The sequence below is a fragment of the Mya arenaria genome, chromosome 4 (genome assembly GCF_026914265.1).
Source record: "Mya arenaria isolate MELC-2E11 chromosome 4, ASM2691426v1".
In the NCBI taxonomy this organism is placed as follows: Eukaryota; Metazoa; Mollusca; class Bivalvia; order Myida; family Myidae; genus Mya; species Mya arenaria.
The window spans coordinates 23,235,123-23,262,659 of NC_069125.1; the positions used below are offsets into that span (position 1 = coordinate 23,235,123).

The 27,537-nt window shown below is 36.3% G+C and overlaps 2 protein-coding genes across 5 annotated transcripts in view; both read left to right on the forward strand.

The window, feature by feature from the left end:
• The first annotated feature begins 1,741 nt into the window (after nucleotides 1–1,741).
• Nucleotides 1,742–27,537, forward strand: part of LOC128229844 (MOB kinase activator 2-like) — a 44,825-nt gene continuing 19,029 nt past the window's right edge. Inside the window, exons 1-2 of one of the 4 annotated variants that reach the window (XM_052941692.1) lie at nucleotides 17,984–18,237; nucleotides 24,815–25,343. In XM_052941692.1, coding sequence (XP_052797652.1) covers nucleotides 25,309–25,343 — 35 coding nt within the window. In that variant the 5' untranslated portion in view covers nucleotides 17,984–18,237; nucleotides 24,815–25,308. Of the gene's footprint in view, nucleotides 1,880–9,432; nucleotides 9,813–17,983; nucleotides 18,238–24,814; nucleotides 25,344–27,537 lie in introns of those variants that run through there. The other 3 variants (XM_052941694.1, XM_052941691.1, XM_052941693.1) reach the window with 3 other exon arrangements.
• LOC128229843 (E3 SUMO-protein ligase KIAA1586-like) lies at nucleotides 12,694–15,600 on the forward strand. Its single transcript, XM_052941690.1, has 3 exons — nucleotides 12,694–12,848; nucleotides 13,389–13,567; nucleotides 13,704–15,600. Exons 1-3 carry the CDS (start codon nucleotides 12,815–12,817, stop codon nucleotides 15,288–15,290), a joined length of 1,800 nt encoding a protein of 599 aa, XP_052797650.1. The 5' UTR covers nucleotides 12,694–12,814; the 3' UTR covers nucleotides 15,291–15,600.

A 27,537-nucleotide genomic window follows, 5' to 3' on the forward strand; every position in this document is an offset into this window, starting at 1 on the left:
AATTTTTTAAGCATAAAATAAACAAGAACAGTTTATTTCCGTGAGTTATTGATTCGATGTTATCTTGTGAAAACTGAATGTTTACACATAGGGCATGAAATATGACTTTCAGGGCTCACTCGATGAAATAAAAATGATATATCACTGGAACAAATATTCTTTGTTTCATAAGATGATAATTATGATGATGCTGCTGTTGCTGATGCTGCTACTAATATATTTTGAAGATATTGGTAATATTGTTGGTATTGCCATTGCTGCAACGATACTGATGACTATTATAATGTACCTAATTAAGTGAATTGAACAATAATCAGCTTCTTTTTATTATAATGGTATACGGGATTGGAACATGCTTCCAAATATCATCAAAGACACAGAATCAAAGTATGTTTTTAAAAAATTAGTCAAAACTCACCTCTTAAAGGAGATGGAGAAGTTTGAAAAGTCTGTCTTATTGTATTAATAATTTTTTTGTATTAGATAAATATAAGTGCGCTTTCTAAGAATACGCACAATTTTTATATAGTTGCTTTGCTAATTTTTAAATATTCCTTAACTATTTGTATACTTGTGTTGTATATTATATAATTATGTGATACTGATAGTAGTTTATTTGTGATGAATGTCATATATTAATTTAATTCATCTGAGTATAGGATAAAATATTATATAATACTGTTCACTAAATCATTTAATGCCAACTTTAATACCTTTGACATGGACCCCGTTGGAAATAAGCTTTTGTACTTGTGCAAATCTTTACGGGTTATCCTGTGCAATGTCATTTATTATGTTAAACTTTATTGCCCACGGGCGAAGATAAAATGCCCGTATGGAACTCCTTTTTTATGGTCACCACAGTGTAATTACCCCCCCTTGTTGAAGACTGTCGTCTGTAGCATCATGCTAGTTAATTATTTCTCACTTCGGTCACCATGAAACAGTTTTCACGCACCATTCAAGAAATAATGCTTCACTCTCCTTAGGACTATTTAAAGACCGATTTGACTATTAATATACTCGGAATCACTGCGCGCATATCCATGACAACCACGAATTATCGCATATCTATACGCAATTATTTTCACTAAGCACAAAAGAGTTCCAGCAAAAACACATTTTTACTTAATCATTTTTAACTGAGGTGGGAGAAAAAGCATCTACCATAGCCGCTCGTGTAAGATAGGTTCATTCCGACCCTCGCGCAGGGAGTTTTGCGGAAACTCGGTTTGTCAGTGAAGTGAATTATTGTAAACAAAATTAAGATTCCCACGAGTAAAGTCATAAAGTTTAACTGCTTAATAAAATTACTACGCGATCTACTTGCAGCGGACTTAAACGTGCCACTTTTTGAGTATGTAAACCGTCCAAATACATCCGAGGTTGTTTTCGATAAAAATGGCCGAGGAGTTCCGAATGCCTATCTTACACTCTCGGCCATGGTAGATACATAAAATCATTAACACCAGAAGTTATACTTGTTTTAGTAGATCTAGTATTATGTATTTCATGTGAAACTTTCTGTGATATAACTTATTAGGACTCTAAATATCATGCAAATACAATATGTGATATATATTATAATGATGTAAAATGTACTATTATTGACATAATGCACGAATAAAACTACTACTACTATCATTCATAGTTTAGTTGGGCGTAACCTATTGTATACATTAGGGTGCAATATATTTGTTTCCTGTTTACATGACTTGAATACTCTTCTTTTGGAGGAATAGACGACGCCATTTTGATATTTTCAGTAAATACACGATTTTAACCGACTGTTGTTAGACATTCCAGCTCAATGTAACAATTTCTTCAAGCTGGACAGGCTACCAGAGTATCTTAGAGATACCATGGATTGGTTTATGGGGTTGGTAATTTTATTGTTCAGTGAAGACCTGTACATTCATCAAAATTCGTCTGCAAATGTTTACATATTGAGATTATGCATAATGAGATACTGATACTTATTTTCCATTTCTTTATTTATGCTAGCCTTTTGTATAGTCAATTTTGATAATATTGATGATAAATTGTTTTTATATTATTCGTTAAATTTCTGTCGGTTTGCTGTAGAATTTAAAATAAAAAAATAGTAGTGTGAGTCAGATTAGTTGGCAGGTGCTTCTAGTTCTTCAAGTTTAGAGTTCAATTCCTGGTTTGACAGCATAAAACTGTTTTAAGTTTACCTGTCAAGTCTCACACATTCATTGCGAGAGACTCTTCATCTCGGAGTCATGCTTCATCTGTTGCAATGAAATATCATCCATATTTCATCAGCAAACAATCAGACCGGAGTGAATTTCAATATTTTCATTGATAAACAAAATCAGATCGGAGTGGAGATTTGCATAGAAGTAATCTAAAGGGATCAACTAGCCTAAAGGGCTAAACATTTCCCTAGAAGACACAAGGTAGGTAGGTAGATATTTCATCCAGTTTTGTGTTTGTCTATGATTGTGCTTTAAGGTATTTTTTTTAGATGATTAAACTTTATGATATAGGTTAATGTATAAGTTTTCCCATTATTATTTTTATGCCCCCACAAAGTGGCGGCATATAGGGTTGCCCTTGTCCGTACGTACGTCTGTCTGTCTGTACGTACGTACGTCCCGAAGATTGTTTCCGATCTAATTCTTGAAAACTGTTTGTCCAATCCTCACCAAACTTTAAACACATGTTTGTGACCATAATATCTTGATCAAGTTCGATAGTCATGGAAATCGCTTTAGTCATTTAGGAGTTACGGCCCTTTTTTGCCAAAAATACTTCAAAAATATATGTTTCCAATCTAATTCTTGAAAACTGTTTGTCCAATCCTCACCAAACTTTATACACATGTTTGTGACCATAATATCTTGATCAAGTTCGATAGTCATGGAAATCGCTTTAGTCATTTAGGAGTTACGGCCCTTTTTTGCCAAAAATACTTCAAAAATATGTGTTTCCAATCTAATTCTTGAAAAGTATGTGTCCAATGTGGATCCAACAAGTTTTTTCCTGCCTGAATGGCGCCATATAACCTATACAGTCTTGCGATGCCGTAAAACCCAACTCAACTCAACTTATCCTATATGACAAAAAATCGAAGTGGGGGCATCCGTGTCCTATGGACACATTTCTAGTTTATTTTAATTTAAGAAATGAAATTATGTTTCCTTGCTCATCATATTGAAGCAATTTGGAGAGTTTTTTGTCCCATGTATCAAGTTTGCGCCTTGTTGGGCTGGAACCCATTGACAAATCAGGGTGGCTGGTTCCTGCTACCTGAGTTTCTTCTCCCGTCATTCCCATTTTCGGTCAATCTAGGCAAATTTGCTTAGTCCTGACACCATCAAAGTAAAGTTTGGAGCAAAAATACACCTTGTACAGGCTTCAAACCCATTCCCGCAAGTGAATCTTCGGATTGAGCAACTTACAATGCTACAGGCGCGTAGGAAGGGAATTGTCATTGGGGCCGCGGAAGGGGTGGTCTTGGGAGGGGACACCCCCTCCCGTCGAGATTTTTTTCAATTTTAAGCATTGAAAGACTCGATTTCCAGTGAGTTCAGGTTTTATTTTCATGTTTTTATCTAAACCTTTTTCGGTTAAAATAGTTGATATATATAAAACTATTATAGTTTAGTAACATTTATTCACTATTACATTTATTTCATAATTTCTATTTCTGTACCATATACAATTAAAAATTGTCACAGTAATTCAAACCCAATTAATACATTAATTTGCACACTTTGTTGAACAATCAAAGCAACATCATTCAGAACTTGCCGAGAACGTCCATTTTAAAGTCAAACTTAAATGTGACGAATATGAAATATTGCTGGCTATTTAATGACAATTCTATTTTAACGAGTAATTGCAATTATCACAATAAACTACAGTTTTTGAAACATCAAAAACGATACAAATAATTATTTTCTTATCGCCTCTTCTTCCACTAACCTTAATAATCTTTAATAATCCGCCGACAGTTTTCACGCCAATTAGCTAGATGGTGTAATTATGACCTGTTTATTCAATATCGTGTCAGGCTGGTATTGATCTATATGCGCGTAGCTTTATTTAAAATACGATTATTAAGAAAATCGGTATCAAATATTTGCCTGCGGCCCCAGCTTTTTCACAACATGAAAGTAAATTTTGGAGGAGAAGTTGCGCTGTGGGGCTCAAACCCATTATCACCAAAACACCAGCATTGAGCTCTTATATACTCATGAGCTTACCACTAAGGTTGTTCTTACTGTACCAATACAAACTCCTCTACTCATTAACCTTTTGAATCAACGATCTAAGTGCAGCTGCCATTTAGTCATGACACTAAAAAGTATATTGTGAAGGAAAAATGTTCTGGTTTCTTCCTTCCCACAATGACCCTTTAACTGACATGATATTAACATATCTGAAAAATGAGTCTGGTGTCGCAGCCAGTCTTCCTTTTATCTCATTTAGTGAGTCTGTCTCATCTGTTCAGCTATATTTTCAGCAAAAAGTAGCAACAATTAGTCAGGTTTTTTGTTTGATAATATTTGAGTGGGGTTTGGGTGTCAATATGTGTATTTATGAAAATACATACAACTTTATTTGTTTGAAAGGCTGGCCTAGGACTTGTTATTCTCAGGTTTTGTAACTGTTCATTTGGCTGAAGTGTTAGTGATTAAAGTATTCTATTACAAAGTTACTTAATAAAAGTGCTTTAATTTTGATTGCCAATTTGTAGATTAGTTTTGTTCATAATGTATTCAATTATTATTATCCCCCGCCTATGAAATAGAGAGGGGGATATTGAAATGGCGTTGTCCGTCCTTCCGTCCGTCTTTCCGTCCGTCCTTCCTTCCGTCCGTCCGTCACCTGCGTTTTCTCAGTAACTAGCCGGTATAATTTCATGAAACTTAAAATAAATATGAACCACTATACTGGAATGATGCCCTTCCAAAAAAAAATTGATTGGTCAATTGTCCTTGGAGTTATTGCCCTTGATTTTTTGAAAAATGCACATTAACAGCCATTTCTCAGTCACTAGCTGGCAGAATTTCATGAAACTTTAATTAAATATGAATTACTATACTGGGATGATGCCTGTTCATTTTTTTTTTGGATTGGTCAATTGTACTTATTGCCCTTGATTTTTTGAAAAACTCATTTACAGCCATTTCTCAGTAACTAGTTGGTAGAAATTCTTGAAACTTGAAATAAATATGAACCAACATACTGCGATGATGCCTGTTTATTTACATTTTGGATTGTGTAATTTCTATATGAGTTATTTGCCCTTGATTTATTAAAAGATCCATGTTTGCAGCCTTTTCTATGCAACTAGCTGGTAGAATTTCATGACACTTGGAATAAATAACAACAAACATACTGTGATGATGCCTGTCTATTTTTCTTTTGGATTGGTCAATTTTCCTTAGAGTTATTGCCCTTGATTTATTAAAAAATCATTGTTTGCAGCCGTTTCTCAGTAAAACCAATGTGCTTATCTTATTCTTTCTGAGATTTTTTTTAACCTTCAAGCACAAACAAGCCATCAAGCACAAACAAGCCATCGTTGGCGGGGGATATCTTTTCACTGAAAATGCTTGTTTTGTTTAAAATCCTGTTTTGCAGACAAAAAGATTGATCTGTTATCAAACAGTGTAAGAATTGGCTTTAGATTGTTCTCTGTTTTCTTAATGCAGTGTTTGCGGATTGATTGTTGGGTGCCAATTTCTGATATGGATTTTCCCATAATAGCAGTAAAATCAATATGACAACTGCACGGAAGGAATGTTTCTCCCATGTTTATCTATTATTTTCTTCTTTCTCCTTTTTTAGTTGCCAAAAATGAAATTTGTTTTCTCACAGGTCTTTTTCAAAATGGCTCATGGTTTTACAGTGCTCCAGCTAGGCCAAAATAGCAAGCAGAGCACCCTGGTGCCCTTTTCATGCACTCTGCTGTCTTTTTACTATGCCCTGCTGTGCCCTTTTGTTTGTCAGAGCCCTTTTGATTATAATGAACTATATTTCATAATTCATTGGACAAATTGTTAAATTAAGTTTTAGAAATAGGTATAAAAATAACAAATATACATAATTTTGACACATAAGTTAAGATAACAGCTATGCTATTCATAACAAACTATTAGTATTGAAAGGAGTTACAACACATACACACAATGAATTGACCCTTGCAAGTGCCCCATCAATGCGCATCAAAATCAAAAGGGCCCTTTCTGACCTTGCACCCTGCCCATTTCAAACCCTGGCGGGAACAATTAGTTATATAACTTCTGTTGAAATTTAACTTGATTTCTTTTTGGTTATATGAACTATCTATCTAATTTGAACTTTACTAATTTCCATGCTTTGGAATTTTAATGGTCAGTCTGTATCATGATTTTTAGCTCGACTATTCGAAGAATAAGGAGAGCTATACTACTCACCCAAGAGTGGGCGTCGGCGTCACCCCTTGGTTAAGGTTTTGCATGCAAGCACACATAGGTTAATATCTCAGCAACTACTTGAGGTATTGCATTGAGACTATATACAATGGTACTCAACCATCCAACCTACGTAATTAACCAAGTTAGATAACTCTAGTTTGCATTTAATGCAAAAAATAGGCCTTTATTATTTGACTAAGAAATTCTGGTTAAGGTTTTGCATGCAAGCACACATAGGTTAATATCTCAGCAACTGCTTGAGGTATTGCATTGAGACTTGATACAATGGTACTCAACCATCCAACCTACTTTATTAACGAAGTTAGATAAATCTAGTTTGCATTTATTGCAAATAATTGCCCTTTATTATTTGACTTAGAAATTCTGGTTAAGGTTTTGCGTGCAAGCACACATTGGTTAATATCTCAGCAACTACTGGAGATATTGCATTGAGACTCGATACAATGGTACTCAACTGTCCAACCTACTTAATTAACCAAGTAAGATAACTCTAATTTGCATTTTATGCAAATAATTGCCCTTTATTATTCGACTTAGAAATTCTGGTTAAGGTGCATGTAAGCACACATAGGTTAATATCTCAGCAACTGCTTGAGGTATTGCATTGAGACCTGATACAATGGTACTCAACCATCCAACCTACTAAAATAATCAAGTTAGATAACTCTAGTTTGCATTTAATGCAAAATAATTGCCCTTTATTATTCGACTTAGAAATTCTGGCTAAGGTTTTGCATGTTGTTTAATTTAATATCTCAGCAACTACTGGATGTATTGCATTGAGACTTTATAAAATGGTACTCAACCATCCAATCTACTTAAATAACAAAGTAAGATAAGTATAGTTTGCATTAACTAATAATGGCCCCTTTTTTATTTGACATAGAAATTCTTGTTAGGGTTTTGCATGTAACCACTTTTAAGTCAATACCTCAGCGAATACATCATGTATTGCATTGAAACTTTACACACAGGCTCCCAACCATTTAAACTTCTTATTTAATCAAGTTAGATAACTCTATTTTTCATATTATATAATTTTTGCCCCTTTATTGCAACTTAGAAATTCTGGTTAAGGTCTTGCATGTTACCACACATAGGATATTATCTCAGCAATTACTTGATGTATTGCATTGAGACTTTATACAATGGTATTCAACCACCCAACCTAATTGAATATCCAAGTTAGATAACTGTATTTTGCAAGTAATGGGCCTTTATTATTACACTTAAAAATTCTGGTTAAAATTTTGCATGTAACCTAATTTATGTTAATACCTCGGCACATCATGTATTGCATTGGAATGTAATCCAACAGTGATCCATTCATGTTTCGCCAAAACTTTTCAATCCTTACACTGAAAAGCGGCGGAATAGTCAAGCGCGCTGTCTCTGTGACAGCTCTTGTTTTAAATTAAATCTAATTTCTAAGTATCATTAATTTTGATGGAATACTACATATGTACTTGCACTTGTCGTAGAAGTATTGAGTTACTTACCCTTGTTAACTAGTACTTGTCTGAGGTCTTGTTTTTCTTGGACCGCTATTGAACATAGCCATCATCATCATGTCAAATATGATTAGCATCCATATAAATAAACATATTGTTATTAATTCTGAATGTTTGATAATGTATGAAGTTTAAGTATTCAGTATTTCTTTTACATTTTTATCTTTGACAGATATATATAATATATATTATTATGCATTTGATTGTATATATTTATACATGTAGAAACCACATAAAATTGTATGGCTTTAAGCAATAGATGGTTCAAGTCAAATAGCCTGTGTTTGAATTATTAATCAAATGAAATAGAGCCCTCTCAGCTGTTGCAAAATTGGGTATAAGTATAGTTGTTACCTTGGGGTTTACAGGGTGAAAGCCATTAATTATTTACGATGATAACCTATCTTACCATCTCTTACATTCAATAAATGTGCACCCTTGTTGTAACATACACGCTTGTTGTAACATACACCCTTGTTGTAACATACACGCTTGTTGTAACATACACCCTTGTTATAACATAAATGGATATCTTTGGCAAGAAGATAGAGGTCTATGATTAACATCAGTATCATGCTAGGTTTTGAAATTTTGCAAAAAAACATCTTCAACAATGTGGAAAGAGATGAAACTGGAACTCTTTTTTTAAAGCATAAAAACACTGCTCAATCATCTTAATGATGCAAGTCAGTTTTGTTAAACCAAAAAGATTGAGAGAATAAGGGTCATGCTCATATAAATATTCCATGTTTTATTGTTTTACATTTGAATGTTCAAGCTGGGACCAATAATCTTACTCCCAGGTTCAAGTTAATAATTTTGTTGTAAGACTGGTAAAACGCATGAAAAAGTATTCTGAAGGTAATATATGTCGCATTATGTCATTGAAATTATTATTATGTTAGTTATTTATTGATTTTGTATTAATTGCATCCAGGAAACTTAAACTAAACTGGTCATGTTTAGTTTGATTTATTATTAAATTTAAATTATAAAAGTCTGTAAATTTATAAAACTTTTAAAGTTCATTTACTTAAAAGTGCATTTGTACACCAGATATAAATGATGACAGATGTCAGATGTCAAGTGTCTTAAAATTACCTATGCACACTATGCACATGAACTTGAGTGAATTTATTGTAGCATTTTAACAAAACTTGGCCAAGTTTGAAGCCACTTTCCAAAACTCATAAAACAATATTTTATTATTAGGGCCAGATAAGATCACTGCAGTGTTCAACCTTTTAGCCTCCATTTATAGTTTGCTTAAATTTATTAAAACTTATAGTGGGAGTAAAAGGAGAAATGCATCTTTTCATCTTTGATTCAACGTCAGTGTTATTAAACTTGGTATATATTATGTTTTTGATATAAGCAGATGTCGTACGTATGAGTTCTATTGAATATTGGAATATATGGACACAGCTTGATATATACATGTTCGCATGTAAATCAGATTGAAAATTGTCACAGATAACTGTTGCTTCATAAACTGTCATAACGTATGTACCTGAAGAATATGTACACTTGGACTTTTGGATTCTCTGAGAGTTAACAGGAACAATTGTCACTGGTCAATGCATGTATTGGCTAAGATTGCTACACTTAAAATAATTATTTTCTGTCAGTGCTCACATTTTTTTATGACCGTCACACTGAAGCAGGGAATTTACAGAACCAAGAAACTTAACAAGAAATCCACATTAAAACCACGAGGATCATATTGATAGATATTTGGATTCAAGGGAGGTAATTTCAACCATGATAGCCAAGGGAGAGCAGCAATGATGAAGACCCCTATGGATGCGCAATGTGGGATGTTTATGATTGGCATAAGGAGACTGCTGTAAGTTTATTTAGGTATTAATTGTTTCTGTGTTTCTGTATTACAGTACTGAGTCTGATGTATGAAAACATTTGGTCAGTGCATGGTAAATGATGTCTGCACTTCATGATTATCCATGCCCTGACGAAATGTTTTCATACACAATATGAACTGTAATTAAAAAAAAAAAAATGTTATATTTACATTTTTTTAGCAAACTTGATTTGGGATGATTTAACTACTTTGCTAAAAATAACGATTTTAAGTCTGTAAAATTTAGAATAAAATCGGCTGTTTGAACCATGGCACTGTGTCATTGACATCACTTGTTTCTTCTACATTATACATTTTACCATACATGTATTATTAGTACTATGTGTATTCACTTCATCTGACTAGCGAAAAATGAGAATTTTTCAGATATAACCACACTGGTTTATTCTTGTAGTACAATACACTGTATGAGCCCCGAATAGGTGGATGTTGGTGGAATCAATCGCACGGGCATAGTACAGATACAAGACTGAGGCATTATATAGAGTTCAGAATAGTTATGTCTCCCCCTCTCTGGGGGAGACATATTGTTTTTGCCCTGTCCGTCAGTCCGGTAGTCCGTCAGTCCGTCCGTCCGTCCGTACGTCACACTTCGTTTCCGATCGATAACTGGAAAACCGCATGACCTAGGATCACCAAACTTGGTAGGGAGGTTGGTCATGAGGTGTAGAAGATCCCTATTGTTTTTGGGGTCACTAGGTCAAAGGTCAAGGTCGCGGCGACCCCCAATGTAAAAAACATTTCCGCTCAATATCTTGACAATGGTTTGACCTAGGTTCACCAAACTTGGTAGGGAGGTTGGTCATGAGGTGTAGAAGATCCGTACTGTTTTTGGGGTCACTAGGTCAAAGGTCAAGGTCGCGGCGACCCCCAATGTAAAAAACATTTCCGCTCAATATCTTGAGAATGGTTTGACCTAGGTTCACCAAACTTGGTAGGGAGGTTGGTCGTGAGGTGTAGAGGATCCCTATTGTTTTTGGGGTCACTAGGTCAAAGGTCAAGGTCGCGGCGACCCCCAATGTAAAAAACATTTCCGCTCAATATCTTGAGAATGGTTTGACCAAGGTTCACCAAACTTGGTAGGGAGGTTGGTCGTGAGGTGTAGAGGATCCCTATTGTTTTTGGGGTCACTAGGTCAAAGGTCAAGGTCGCGGCGACCCCCAATGTAAAAAACATTTCCGCTCAATATCTTGAGAATGGTTTGACCTAGGTTCACCAAACTTGGTAGGGAGGTTGGTCGTGAGGTGTAGAGGATCCCTATTGTTTTTGGGGTCACTAGGTCAAAGGTCAAGGTCGCGGCGACCCCCAATATAAAAAACATTTCTGCTCAAAATCTTGAGAACGGTTTGACCTAGGTTCACCAAACTTGGTAGGGAGGTTGGTCATGAGGTGTAGAAGATCCCTATTGTTTTTGGGGTCACTAGGTCAAAGGTCAAGGTCGCGGCGACCCCCAATGTAAAAAACATTTCCGCTCAATATCTTGAGAATGGTTTGACCTAGGTTCACCAAACTTGGTAGGGAGGTTGATCATGAGGTTTAGAAAACTCCTATATTTTGGGGGGTCACAAGGTCAAAGGTCAACGTCGCTGTGACCTCTAATGTAAAAAAATATTTCCGTGCAATATCAGGAGAATGCTTTGATCTAGGTTCACCAAACTTTGAAGTGAGGTTGGTCATGATGTCTAGTTGATTTTGCAATCAGTTGGTCAAAGGTCAAGGTCACTGACCTTGAGGTGAAGAACCGGTTTCTGCTCAATAACTCAAGAACGTTTACACCCAGGAACTTCATACTTGGTATGCCAGTTAGTCATGACTAGTTGATGGCCCCTATTGATTTTGGGATCCATCATTGATTATTTCTCACCTACGACCACACAATGGGGGAGACATGCGCTTTTTCAAAAAAGCAATCTCTAGTTCATTAGATCATTAGTTTGACTTACTTATAGATCAATGCTACTGTAATCATGCCCCCCTTCGAAGAAGAGGGGTATATTGCTTTGCACAGGCATGTCGGTATGTCGGTCGGTCCGTCGGTAGACCAAAGCTTGTCCGAGTGATAACTCAACAATTCCTGGACGTATGGTCATCAAACTTGACATGAAGGTTGGGCCTGACCAGTAGATGACCCCTATTGATTTTAGGGCTCATCGGGTCAAAGGTCAAGGTCACAGTGACCTTTAATGGTAAAATAATTTTAAAGCTTGTCCGAGTGATAACTCAACAATGCCTAGACCTATGGTCATCAAACTTGATATGGAAGTTGGGCCTGACCATTAGATGACCCCTATTGTTTTTGGGGGTCATCGGGCCAAAGGTCAAGGTCACAGTGACCTTGAATGGTAAAAGGATGTCCGAGTGATAACTCGACAATGCCTGCACCCTTGGCCCTCATTCATGACTTGGAGGTTGGGCCTGACCAGTAGCTGACCCCTATTGTTTTTTGGGCTCATCGGGTCAAAGATCAAGGTCATAGTGACATTGAATGGTAAAAGGTTGTCCGAGTGATAACTCAACAATGCCTGCACCCATGGCCCTCATAATTGACTTGGGGGTTGGGTCTGACCAGTAGATGACCCGTATTGTTTTTGGGGGTCATCCGGCCAAAGGTCAAGGTCAGGGTTCCCGCTGGCGATCGCCACTGTCGCCATTTGCGACAAAATCGCAAAAGTGGCGACAACTTTTCAAATTTGGCGAATTTATGGCGACAACGATATTTTTCCAAATATTTTCTGAAAATGACGTAAGCGGTGCCCATGCGGTCTGAATAATAATCGATTCAGTCACTGCAATAAATCAAGCACATCTGCTGTTGCGAAAACAAATCCGATAATTGGGGCATGCAGTCACGGTCGAGTTAATTACTAAGGATATTTATGGCTTTGACGGATTAACAATGACATCCTTTAATAATTATGGCTATTAGTAGCAAAAGTGTGACAATTGTCGCCATCTATTAGCTAGATCAAATGCTTCTGATCCGCGATAATGACTATCTACAAGGTAGTTTTTACGGTTATGTTGCAAAGTGAAGAAATTAATCTCCAATTATTATCAGTTTGTTATGTAGGTATGTAGGTATGCAGCAAAGATGGTATATATTCCGCGTTTCCAGAATCATGCATTACTGGTCAAAATGGCTTGTTCAGAAGGCAGTACGCCCAGTAAAACAAAGAAACGTTTGTTAGAGCCCGATGTTGTCCAATCGTCGGCAAAAATCCAAAACTCTAAAAACAGAAATTTCAAAGACTCTTGGACATCAGAATTCCATTTCATAAAATATGATTCAAAAACAAAATCCATGTACTGTGATCTCTGTATGGCGTCTAAAATGAACAATACATTTACGACTGGTTGTGCAATTCTTAAGAAGGAAAACATAACAAAGCATATCAAGACCAAAGGTATGTTGTATGAAAATGTTTTTACTGCTGTCTGATTGAAATTTCTTTATCACAAATGCTACATGGGGGAGTGGATTTAGTAAAAAAACACACAATATTATGATAAAATGAAGTTATTTATATTTTTATTAAAATTCAGATCATCAGAAAGCTGCAGAGGCTGTGGAGCTTCGACAACAGATGACCACAGCCAAGGAGACGTCCTTCAGCAAGAGTGAAGGCGCAATACGTTGTGCCATGGCCAACGTATTGTTCCTAGCCAAAGAAGATCTGCCAAGCAGCATGGTCCCGGCCTTCAACAACTTCTTGATGTATCAGGTAAAACAAAGAAAGACAAAACATTAATAAATTTAAAACACATTGCTTTCCATAAATAATAAATATTTATAGATTCAAAAAGTAACACTACAAACATTTAATTTCATTTTAATATTCATATGTTTTTTTGTCCAAGGGTGTGTCTAAGCTAGCCAGCCTCCGTGTAGACAGCCACACGACGTATGAGCATTCATCATCCATAGATGCGTTCCAGGATGCCCTATCCAGCGTCATCGAGGAAGAACTACTCTGCAAGATTCGCGACAGTGTTAAGTTTAGTTTAATGTTAGATGAAAGCACAGACATATCCATCCACCAGAACTTGATAGTGTATATTAGGGTGTTAGAGTGTAATCATGTAGATATTGTAGAGCCACAGACTTACTTTCTAGGGATAGATTCATTGTATAGGGCTAATGCAGAGTCGATTTTCATTAAGTTGACGTGCATGCTTGAGCAAAAAGGCATTGATATTGTTAAGCTTTGTGGGGTTAGTACAGATGGGGCTTCTGTGATGGTAGGTAGCAAGTCAGGTGTAGTTACCAGAATAAAGAAAGAGGTTCCAGGTGTGTTGGCAACACATTGTATAGCACATAGGTTAGCTCTTAGCTGTTGTTCGGGTGCAGATTGCATCCCATACTTAGTTAAGGTCCAGGAAATACTCAACAGCATCTACAAGTACTTCCATAACTCACCAAAGAACACTGCCATGCTGGAAGCTATCCAGACTATAACCCCAGGGCAGTCAGGGAAGTTTAAGGAGGTGTTCCACACTAGGTGGCTTAGTTTTCATGGTTCTGTGGAGGCCTGTATCATGAACTTCAGTAGTGTAGTGGCTGTGTTTCTTGAAGAGAAGTCAGGTAAGTCCCTTAGTCTTTATAAACCAATTACTACCTACAAGTTCCTGTACGTGCTCCACTTCATGGCGGATGTTCTTCAGCCATTGGCTATCTTGTCCAAGTCTTTCCAGACAAAGGACATAGATTTTGCAGAGGTTAATCCCCTGCTGGCCACTGCTGTACAGACAATTGAGAAAGTGTCTGAAGGTAAGTGCGGTCCACGTTTAGTGCAATTTCTTAAGCAGGTCCCAGAAGAGCCCAAGACTGGTGATGATGGCCTTGAAACTTTTGAGTTTCATGGTCACACCATCAGAGATGCCAACAAGCAACGTCGAGAAGCGGTAAGTATTTGTGAGTCCTTTTCTGCAGGTGTAGTTAGAAGTATGCATGACCGGTTTGCCGACAACGACGATGCTGCAATTCTCACAGCGATGAGCAACATCTTCAACCCTGTTGTACAAAAGACAGACAAGGCAAGTGATGTAGTTGTAGCTTCTGAGTATCTTTGCAGTCTAGGTTATGAGAATTGTAGGGAGGATCTGGAATTGTTCCTGAGCTTCATGCATTCTCTTGTAGATAGTGGTAGTAAAGTTGTAAAGCACACTAAAGATGTAGCAAATCTGGCCATGAAGAAGAAGGACCTGTATCCAGCAGCAGCAGAGGCAGCAGAGCGGATGTTAGTTGCTCCAGTTAGCACTGTAGATTGTGAGAGGGGTTTCAGTAAACAGAATCTAGTTAAGACTTGTTTGAGGAATAAGTTGTCCGTTGGTAGGTTAGATAAGTTGATGAGGATTTCACTAGACACTAGAAGGGTAGCTGACTTCCCATTTGATAAGGCTTTCAAGAAGTGGGCAGGAGTAAAGAGTAGACGGATTTTGGATTAGGATAGTAGTTTGATAGTAGCCTAGGTTTGACCATGTATGTTTGTTTGAGCTCCCATTCTTTTTTTAGTCTCAGGTATTAGACAGAATTCAACATATTGACATGTGTGTCTATTTTTGGCAATATTTTGATTATTTTATTTGTATTTATTTACCTTATCATATTTTGTCAATAAAAAATGTTGTTATTGAATGACAATGTGCTAAAATACATGTGCTTCTTATACCATAAATGTATGTTATTGCATGACAATGTGCTAAATAATTGTGCTTATTAAATGTGTTATCATATGTAATAAAATGTAAGAGATACTCTTCTTGTCTGTCTTTTATCAACATGTACAGGTATGTTTAAAAGCAATCTAAGGCTCTTAAAATGCTTAAAACCCAGGAGCTTCAAAGGGGGCTTCGCCCCCTCTGAACCCCCACAAGGGCTCTGCCCTTGACCCGTATGGGGGCCTAACGCGGCCCCCTTAACCCCCGGCGGAAAAGTGGCGACAACTTTTGAGAACCCAGGGGGAACCCTGAAGGTCACAGTGACCTTGAATGGTAAAAGGTTGTCCGTGTCATTACTCGACAATGCCTGCACCTATGGCCCTCAAACTTGACTTGGAGGTTGGGCCTGACCAGTAGATGACCCCTATTGTTTTTGGGGGTCATCAGGCCAAAGGTCAAGGTCACAGTGACCTTGAATGGTAAAAGGTTGTCTGAGTGATAACTCGACAATGCCTGCACCCACGGCCATCAAACTTTAATTGGAGGTTGGGCCTGACCAGTAGATGGCCCCTATTGATTTTAGGGGTCATTGGGCCAAAGGTCAAGGTAACAGTGACTTTGAACAATAAAAGGTTGCCCGAGTGATAACTCAACAATGCCTGCACCCATGGCCCTCAAACTTGACTTGGAGGTTGGGCCTGACCAGTAGATGACCCCTATTGATTTAAGGGGTCAGAGGTCAAGGTCACAGTGACCTTGAAAGCAAACTCGACAATTCCTGGACCTATGGTCATCGAACTTGACATGAAGGTTGGGCCTGACCAGTAGATGACCCCTCTTGACTTTGGGGGTCATCAGGCCAAGGTCAAGGTCACAGTAACATTTAACGCAAAAAAGTTAACAAATCTTCTCCCAGTGATATCTCAACAATGCCTGAATCTATGATCATCAAACTTGACATGTAAGTTGGGCTTGACCAGGAGATGACCCTTATTGATTTTAGGAGTCATTGGGTCAAAGGTCAGGTTCACAGTGACTTTGAATGCGAAGATGTTTCAAGTGATAATTGGACAATGCCTGCACCCATGGCCCTCAAACTTGACTTGGAGTTGTGTCTGACCTGTAGATGACCCCTTATGATTTAAGGGGTCATTGGATCAAAGGTCAAGATTACAGTGACCTTGAACGAAAAATGCTTGTCTGTGTGATAACTTGTCAATGCCTGCACCCATGGCCCTCAAACTTAACATTTAGATTTTTGGTGACCAGCTGATGACTACTCTGGATTTTGAGGTCATAGAGTCAAAGGTCATGGTCATAACACACTCTATCCTCAAACTTTGAATGGTCATAATCTTAAAACTGCCTCAACGTCATACAATGTTAGCGACAAATCAGCTGTCATTTCGGTCCATGCATATTTCATTTAATTGTCCATATAATCCTGACAACATGGCGCTCAGGGGGGGGGGGGGCATAATGTTTGACAAACATCTCTTTTTTAATAATTAGGACTGTATGAATCAGATTAAAATTAAATATGGGTCTGGTAAATAAAATATGGCTGTGTTAAAATAAACTTGAACTGTTGTCTGAGTCTCACATATTTATTTCATGTATGTATATATATTTCTGTTGTCATAACAAATATTGATAAGAATTGGCTCTACATATTGCAGTAAAGTTGGTAGCATAAAAAAAGCCCATCATTCATTTTATTTTAACTTAAATTGCGGGCTTGTATATTCTTTTTAATCCAACATAGTTAACAGATCTTTTTTGCAATATTTTAAGACATGAAACACATCCTGTTTGCTCAACTCTAGAATGCCAGTTATCTTTGGGAGTTTGTTTGACAATCAAAAGTTTTGGTCATGTTTGTCATTACTTGAAAGACATGATCTTTTAGGAAGCTACGGCAACGGAAAAGTACTTCATAGAAGGAAATCAATGTTTGCTTTTAAGCAAGTGTCAGTCTTTAATCAATTAAAAGACAAACACAGGACCAAAATAGCAAATGCCTGAAGACATTACCGAAATTTCAATGTTATTGCTGTTATAAATCTTCAAAGGTAATAAAAAAAGTTTCGCAATATGTTGTTATATTGTAAGACTGAAGCAAAATATGCTTTCAAGAGAGACAACTCTTGGGAGCTCCATAGAATCTTGTTACTTAGGAGTTAACCACTCAGGTATTCCCATTGCTTATACCACATTATTATTCAATAATCAGGCGTTTGAACATGTGGCATAGGGCATTACTATATAACAGTTGAAATATTACTATATAACAGTTGAAATAAACTGAAACCAACTTTTGTTTACTTGTCAATTCAAATACAGCCTTGGAGTACATAGTAAATATAGCAGCCAATGGAAATTAAACATAAAACCTGCCCACTGCCTTGAACCAATCAGAGTGACGTTTTCCAGGTGTGTTGACTTGTTGCGGTTTATTTACAAACTGTGGCCACTATTGGGACCATGTGAGAATAATGGGTTGAGAATTAGATCACTGGTGGTGTGGTGTGTTATGGCTTAAAATAAAAGTTGACTAAGATTTAAGATTATTTCAATGAGATTGCATATTGATGTGATATTGTCATGTGAAAGTTCTACTGTGATTTGTGATATAAAATAATTTGTTTTTACATGTATAAGTTTATTTTATGAACATTAAATGATACTTGAAGACAGTCAAGATTATGTTCGGACTTCTAACAGTATTTAAATGGTAACATTTGCTTTTGGTTGTTTGTTATATTTTCTGACTTAAATTAAATCGTTAAATTCTACTTTTGTTGCCATGTAAGATCTATTTATTATCAAGGTGCCTTTGTTGACAAGTGTCAATTCAAACTGTGTCATCAGATGAGAAGATGTATATACTAGTTGGTTTTATTGTGAAGTTTATTGCTTTTATGTACTAACAATTTAAGTATCATTGCTCTTTCGAGAAGCAATCACATAGATTAACTTTTGGTGGTCCATGCTATCAATGATTGCTGCAATTTTTATGGCAATGTCTGCAGGCAAGGTAACAATTATGACAATTGGATGCTCCTTCCTGGGTAATGATAGGGTGTAGGAGAATGTTGATGGTCTGTTATTAATGTAGATCACAGTTACAGCATCCATGTTACCCCCCATTGCTGTCATAATTCGTAATAAATTGTTGGTCAGTATTCATGATTTATTTTATCTAGTGGCTTAATGCCTCACATATTGGCTGCCCTGCATTTATTTTGTCAAACGATAGGACAGCTGTGCAGATGTTAGAGTATGCCCTGAAGTCATGTCCATGGGCCCTCATTATGATGCCTAAAGTCATGTCCTTGGCTCTTTGGTATGTTTTATACTCCAGGACAGGTGACTTCAAGGGTGAACTTTCAACCATATTTTCATCAATATTAATTTTATGACGGCAGACATGACAAAGAAACAAAGAAAAACATTACTGTCATCGTTTTTCTTGTACCTGCAGTGTGTTTCCTGTTACATTTGTCAGCTTCCTTGTAAATAGGTTGTACTGTCGGATGTGATATGACAAGATATAAATTTAGCAAGATTAACATCCTAATATCAAGTGTTTTGTTCAGTGTTGTAATGACTAGGAGGCTATTTCGATAAAATGACATATTGAAAAATGAATGATGGACTCACACTTTTTCTTAAAGTTGCCATTTGGATGACTCACACTTTTCAGATTCCCCCTGCTTTGACTGTACCTTTTAAGACACTCACTCTTGTCATTTTTTTCATTACTGGCAGGGTTGGAGGGAGGGGTCTTTGATTTGGGGAATGTAAGACATTTGTATTCTGGGAATGATTCTTCACATTTGGTTTACTACTTTTCATTAATGAGAAACACATGTTTATATCATTTCACTGGTGTTCTGTTGTCTTTCTGCATAGCCTGTTTATAAACTTGCATAAAGATGGCTGCTGCTAATTAAGGTATAAAACATTAGAAAAGGAACTCATTATTAAATATTCTGTTTCAATGTTAGAAGGTCAATGTTTCAACTGAAATGCATTATGTTCATTAAACTTAGAACTATGGCACTTTACAATACCAACAAAATTATTCCAATAACTTCAAAAAAGTATTTTTAATATTCTACAATTGTTGTTTTTGCCCCGACTTTTAATATTTACAATCTTTGCTTTTAGTTTGTCTCTTCAGTGGATTGTTATTATCTTTATTATTTTTTGTATATCTTGCAAAGTTACATTTCCTATTTTTAAGTTACTCAGTTTAATGTTGCTTTCGTATAGTGATAATTTATGTCAAATTCAACCTCAAAACGTGTGCTAGTTTTACATTATATACTGTTTACATTATACATTTGTAATTAGTCCATTGTTACCACATTATGAATGACTGTCATTATGCACAGTGTATTATAGGTAGTTTACTTGTAACTAACGCTGAGGTATAAACATAACATACGTAATGTCTAATGTCAACCTTAATGATCATGCCTGTCTGAAACTAATTATTCTTAATAACTCTTTAAATCAATCTCTTTCACAACAGGTGGACTCTTTCCTTGTTAAACTTAATGGTAATACAGATGTGTGTTTTTGTCTGGCCGTATTTCTTGTGTGTTGTGTGAACAGCTAGGTTTATTAAATATTATAAAAATTATATTATTATATATTAAATTAAAGTTCTGTATGAATTTTGTTGAATATATATATTCATTTTGAAATTCATTCTGAAACCTATTTTTTATATATGATATATTTTTAATACACCTAATATGCAGTGAAACTCTATTTACTGAAAGTCTAACTTGCTTTATATTCTCACAAACTAGACCAATATTGATATCACAATGTAACAACATAATCATATGTTTTTAATTATTAGTGATTAAAGGTAAAAATGTTGGTTGGGATAATTACCTAGTTTTGCCTATGTCTTATAACCTCATGGACCCTAGCGCAAGCTCCCAGGGGTCAGAAAAGTTATCATTGTTATCTGGGTGACAAAGTGATTTCATATCTGGACATACGATAGGAGCTGACAACTGCAGTCACAAATGATCACATTAAAATCAGCAGTGAAAATTCTCATTAATATATGGCTCTATATATGGGCAGATCTGATTAGAACCTGATTTGGTATTTATTGTTGCCAAATAGTATATATGGCTTTCAGCTGGATTATTCCCATGTACATTGATCCGCAAAGGTATGGTTTACAGTTGGATTATTCCCATGTACAATGATGCTATAAAGAATGGTTTACAGATGGATTATTCCCATGTACATTGATGCTTAATGGTATGGTTTACAGCTGGATTATTCCCATGTACATTGATGCTTAAAGGTACGGTTTACAGCTGGATTTTGCCCATGTACATTGATGCTCAAAGGTATGGTTTACAGTTGGATTTTGCCCATGTACATTGATGCTTAAAGGTATGGTTTACAGCTGGATTATTCCCATGTACATTGATGCTACAAAGAATGGTTTACAGCTGGATTATTTCCATGTACATTGATGCTCAAAGGTATGGTTTACAGCTGGATTTTGCCCATGTACATTGATGCTTGAAAGTATGGTTTACAGCTGGATTATTTCCATGTACATTGATGCTCAAAGGTATGGTTTACAGCTGGATTTTGCCCATGTACATTGATGCTTGAAGGTATGGTTTACAGCTGGATTATTCCCATGTACATTGATGCTATAAAGTATGGTTTCCAGCTGGATTATTCCCATGTCATTTGATGCTAAAAGGTATGGTTTACAGCTGGATTATTCCCATGTACATTGATGCTGATGCTTAAAGTAGTTCCCATGTTCAATGATGCCTGATTGGATTCCCTTGTTCACTGATGCTCCAAAGTATGGCTTCCAGCTAGATTGTTCCCATGTTCAATGATGCCTGATTGGATAATTCCATTGTTCACTGATGCTCCAAAGTATGGCTTCCAGCTAGATTGTTCCCATGTTCAATGATGCCTGATTGGATAATTCCCTTGTTCACTGATGCTCCAAAGTATGGCTCTCAGCTGGATTGTTCCCATGTTCAATTATTCCTGATTGGATAATTCCCTTGTTCACTGATGCTCAAAAGTATGGCTTCAAGCTGGATTGTTCCCATGTTCAATGTTCATGTTCAATGATGCCTGTGTGGATAATTCCCTTGTTCACTGATGCTCAAATGTATGGCTTCCAGCTGGATTGTTCCCATGTTCAATGATGCCTGATTGGACAATACACTTGTTCACTGATGCTCAAATGTATGGCTTCCAGCTGGATTGTTACCATGTTCAATGATGCCTGATTGGATAATTCCCTTGTTCACTGATGCTCAAGTGTATGGCTTCCAGCTGGATTGTTCCAACATTTGTTGATGCTCAATAAGATATATTCCCATGTTCATTGATGCACAAAGGTATCTGGATTTTCCCAATGTTTATTGTTGTGGTTTTAAATAAAATTGTTCCCATGTTTTCCTGGATTGTTTTAATGATGTCTGCTGAACTCCCAGTCCAAATCCAGGAATGTGATTTGTCCGCGGATTCGCGGAATTCCGCGGATCTAATGGCCCCAGAGATTCCCCCTCCCCCCCCAAAAAAAATAATAAAAAAATATTTTTTATTTTTTTATTTTTTTTTGTTGCTTTCTGTTGTTTAAGTTAATATTCCAGTTTGCTTCAAATTTAAAGTCAGGAGAACCCTCAAAAGTGCTTCTAAAAGCCTTTTTTTTCTTCTACAGCAGTGCGCTTTTGACCCCAAGAGCGCCCCATAAACCCATGGCCGAAAATTTTTCAGCCCTTCAGCTGCCAGGTCAATCATATCCCTGAAATCAGATTGTTCTATATATTGAACAATACCTGCTGGAGGCCTGGCAGAAACTTGTTATATTTTTTGATGGGGCTGTTATTTGATACTGGTGATGAAAAATTGTATAATCATTACCTTAATTTCATGCTGTGTTAATCTTTTCTTAAGGTATTGCAACCTCATTATACCCCCCAAAACAAAGTTTGGGGGGGGTATACTGGAATCGGGTTGTCCGTCTGTCCGTCTGTCTGTCTGTCTGTCCGTCTGTCCGTCCGTTTTTTTTTTGTCCGGGATTCATCTTTGTCGTTATTGAACAAATCTTTTTCAAACTTTCAAATATTAATGACCATGATGTAAACCTGTGCCTCCGTGGATTTGGTCAGAGTCGCATGATCCTGAGTGGAGTTGTGGCCCCTTAATGAGTTAAATTGGGCAAAATTAGCTTTGTCCAGGATTCTTCTTTGAAGCTTTTGAGCAAATCTTTTTCAAACTTTCAAATATTAATGGCCATGATGTAAACCTTTGCCTCCATGAATTTGGTGGGAGTCACATGATCCTGAGTGGAGTTGTGGCCCCTTAATGAGTAAAATTGGGTAAAATTAGTTTTGTTCGTCCTACTCCTTCGTCATTTTTGAATGAATCTTTTTCAAACTTTTAGCCATGGTGAGAACATTTGCCCCTGTGATTGTGGTTGGAATCACATGATCATGTCTCCAATTATGGCCCCTGAATAAGTTAAAATAGGCAAAAATTATACAGCTTTGTCTAGCCTAATCCTTGGTCATTTTTTCTCATTTTTTCTATAAATCTTTTTCAAACTTTCAGATGTCAATGACCATGATATGAACTGTTGAATATGTGATTTGGTGCACCTGTATTAATCAGAATGTTTGCATGGCCTTAAAAAGACCTTTAATTGATTTTGTCCTTAAAAAGACCATCAAAAGTCCTGAAGTTAGGTGCATACAGGCCTTAAATTTGTTACAATATTCGCTTTGGTGGCCTACTCCTTTGTCATTTTTCAATATATTTTTCTCAAACTTTCAGCTATCCATGACCATGATGTGAACCTTTGTATATGTGATTTTGTGCACCTGTATTATTTCCTTGGTACTCATGTGTGGGGGGGAGGTGGTGGGGGTGGGTAAACAGAAATTGGGTTGGCAGACTGTCAAATTCACCCGTCCACCTTCATTTTGGAATATCCTGTCAGGAGTCATGACCCCTTTATGGTGAAAATGAGAGAAACAGGTTTGTTATCTCCCCTGAGGTGGGTGGGAGTGGGGTAATATTCGCTTTGGTGGCCTACTCCTTTGTCATTTTTCATCATGACCCCTTTATGATGGCAGTCCCTGATTCAGTAATAGGTATTCTAAATAAACTAAATAAATGTATTGCCTTGTGCTTTCTAATGATACCATAACTAAGGCCAGGGCAAACAACCTAGACAGGGAAGGGTTGTGGGGTATTCGTTAGCCTTTGGCTTACAGTTCTAGTTGTACTTGCTATAAATTGTAGTATGATAAAAATTACTACTAAAAAGATTACAACAAATAATCAGAGCTTGAAATTTAGCGGAACTTTCCGGGGGGGGGGGGGGGGGGGGGGGGTTACCCCCAAACCCAAATTCCCCTGCCAAACACTTTAAGCCCGATAATTCTCTGTTCTGAGGGAGGGGTGCAAGTTAAAAGCTTAAGCCCCTTATTTACTCCCCCTCTAACATCAAATCTTGGATCTGCCCATGAAGAGGAAATTAAGCTCTTTGAAACTCTACATGAAGACATTATAATGAATATTTGACATTTAAAGTTGACATTACAATGTTTTCAATCTTTTTTAAAGTTTTGTCCAAGTAAGAAAGTAAGCCGGAAGGGGTAAAGATAACATATCAGAAATCCGACTAAGTAGGATATTATGGTTATATCAGTCAATCAGCTGATCACCATTGTATGATTGCGCAATCACTCAGTTCACTAGGCTGTTGTTGACCATATGGACTTTGTGTAAAGTGACTGAATGTTCTATATTTTCTTCTTAATATTATTTTATTTGACTGGTTGTGTATTTGAGCAATATCACTGTTGAACTAATAATTAAGCATAATTTGATACTGGATACCTAATATTTGATTTCATAATGATTTGTCCTACTTAAAGTTAATATTTTCATGAAGTATAGTTGGTTCATAGCGTATACACTCTGACAATGGTTCCCTCAGATAATGCACTAAATATATCAACCTTGGATTGTTACTTGTACATGTCAGAATAGTCATGTGCCTTAGTATCATGAGTGCCTTGGCCTGTTGTTTGCATTATTAACCAGTCAGTGCTAATTATCAATGAAAATCAAACCATTGTAATCAGCTGGTATTGTTTTAGTAAAATTATGAGGAGGTAGGAAGTGCATGTTGATCAATGTTCACAGAAATAAAAGTGTGTTTAACACAATGGTGATAGGTCTGATGATACTTATTGTTTCTTTAATGTATAACTCTTCTATTGTAGCCAGTTAATGTTGTGAAGACTTTATTGACAATTTATTGCGGAAATACTTTGAAAGCATTGCATAATAGAGCCACTGACGGTGCAGTAGTTTGGTGTTAAAGGAAATGACATGGCACAGACCTGCTGCTGAATAGGCATGGTATAAGGAGAAACCAAATTCATAAAAGATAAATTTGAAACACATTTAATGTGATTTCTGTGCCATTTAATTGAATAGAACAATAGGTGAAACTGTGATATTGTTATGGTGCTTATCAGCCATTAGGCTGTCATTTAAGGTGTGTCTGTGATTGTTTCCAAAATAACACCAGCCAAGAACATAGGAAAGTGCCTAATTAATGTGGATAATTACATGGAAACTTTGTCCACTTTGAGGTGGATCCAAGAAATTATTTAAAGACAGTTATTTATAGAAGAGCTGAGCAAATTATCTCAAGGCTTTGTGGAGGAATCTGTAAGAAAGCATTACATGTGATATCCATCAAACAACAGAAATGACCACGGGAATGTTATTTGTGTTTAATTTCTGGTAAGTGCCTTCTTGCTTAATTATCCGAGAGTAATTACAAAGTTAGCCATTTCTTATGTGTTTAGCTAATATCAGTAGAAATGGCGGCTGTTTTTTAGCTGCTTGTTGTTCGTAAGGCTTTATATTTGATGTCATGTATATTGTAAATATTTTATGTTACAAGCTTATGATATGATAATATGATTATAATTATGCATAAATATTGTGAAATAGATGATATACTGGAGTATTCAAGAAATATTGTTAGAGTAAGGAAATCTATAGTTTATATAACATGGATACTGGTATGTAATATATACAATAGTCGTTGGGGCATATTTCATTGATACAACATTGGCATACCCTGGCTTGTGTGGGATGTGCTATTTAATGAATTTGAAGGTATTTGAATATTTCCAGAAGGAAAATGCTGCAAAACAAGTGGTTCAACAGTAATGTAACTGGCCTCATTATTGTCCTAGCTAACATAATAAATACTCTTCAAATGTTCCCATGATTTAGAATTCTTACATCATCCTCTAGTATTTTAACAGGTTTAAGATAATAAGAGTGAAAATAGTGCAGTGTGGCCATCTGCTAAAAACTGCTTATTGGACAAGTTTTTGTATGACCAAGCACATTTTTACCTACATGGATATATCATGACAGCGTTAATTAAATTATATGTGCTGACCTGTGAATTATTACTTGTCATGTTATAATGATTTACGGGGTTTTGTGTTTGTCAAAAGGCAGTCAAACTGCCCTATTATTCTTTTGTTTAACTATGATGATGAAAAGTCTTTCAATTTGAGCTCATATTTAAGAGAACTCTGAATTCAAGGGAGTGCCCTTGTCTTGTGAATGATAAATCATACACCTTTGTGTTTGGCCAAAAGGAATATACAATACATTTCTCAGATAACAGTACTAAGCTGTTATATATGAATGAATAGACCCAAAGACCAAGGCAAGGACATTGAGAATGTTTTCTGCATTCTGTTGCCAACTATGTAATGACTATTGGCGTTCTAATGTCTGCTAGTTATACCAAGAACTTTCTTAATAGTCACCTTGGGAAACATGCAGGGAAATTATTTCTTATGAAAACTTTTACTGCTATCTGCTGTTGTTTTGCTCTGCAAGGTTGATGTTTATTGTTTATTGACCATTCAATTAAAGGAAGCTAGTTATCTGGGAGGCTGTTGTCATAGTACCTTAGGGGATCATGAAAGGTTTATAGTAGGGTTATGTGTACTAATAGTTTGTTTCCTGTCCCTTAATCAGAACAGATACATTCCTTATCTAGGCACATAATGCCAGGACCATATTTATATAGCATCTTAAGTCATTTCCTAACTTAAGTCGATTTCTTAAAATTTTCATCGTCAAACTAAAAGAAATGTTTCAGTGTTTTTAACATTTAAGTATGTATTTTCAAGAAGGTCAATGAAATAATGAATTTTGGAAAAAGTTTTATTTCATATAACTAAAGAGATACTTAAATAAGGAAAGTGACTTAAAGCTCCACTCTCACAGATTGAACGTTTTGACAACTTTTTTTATTTTTTGTCCTGGAACTAGTCAATTTTTGCGAAAATCCATGGAAACCAGTTCAGTAAGACTGCTGACAAAAATTTAAATCACAGATTTTTATATTTAAGTTCAAAAAATGATGTTTTATGCATAATTCTTAAACTGTTAGTAACGGTTTAGGACATAAAACATTCATTTTCGAACGGAAATATGAAAATCTACGATCTGATTTTTTGTCAGCAATCTTATATCATTGGTTTACAGATATATACCGTATTATATCATGTATAGGACGCAAGCATAGATAGGACGCAGGCAAAAAAAATTAAATATATATATATAAGGCATATTTTGATAAGTGTCTTGTGTATTTCGATAATTATCGTCGTATTTCGGTAATTAAGCGTACACAACAATGATATATGTCTTGACATTTTGAGAACATTCACGCATAATATAAGACTTATACAAATGCTGTAATAAACGAGTTCTGACTGACAGTCAATCGTTGCAACCGTTGCATCTCTGACATGCCATCTGAATGACAGTCAACCGTTGCAACCGTTGCAAAACTGTGTATTGTCAAAACTAATGACTGTTTTGATAAGACTTGTCGCTGCCGGTTTAAAGCATGTCAGCATAATTATTGCGTGTCAGTAATTAGCCTTGCCAGCAGAAG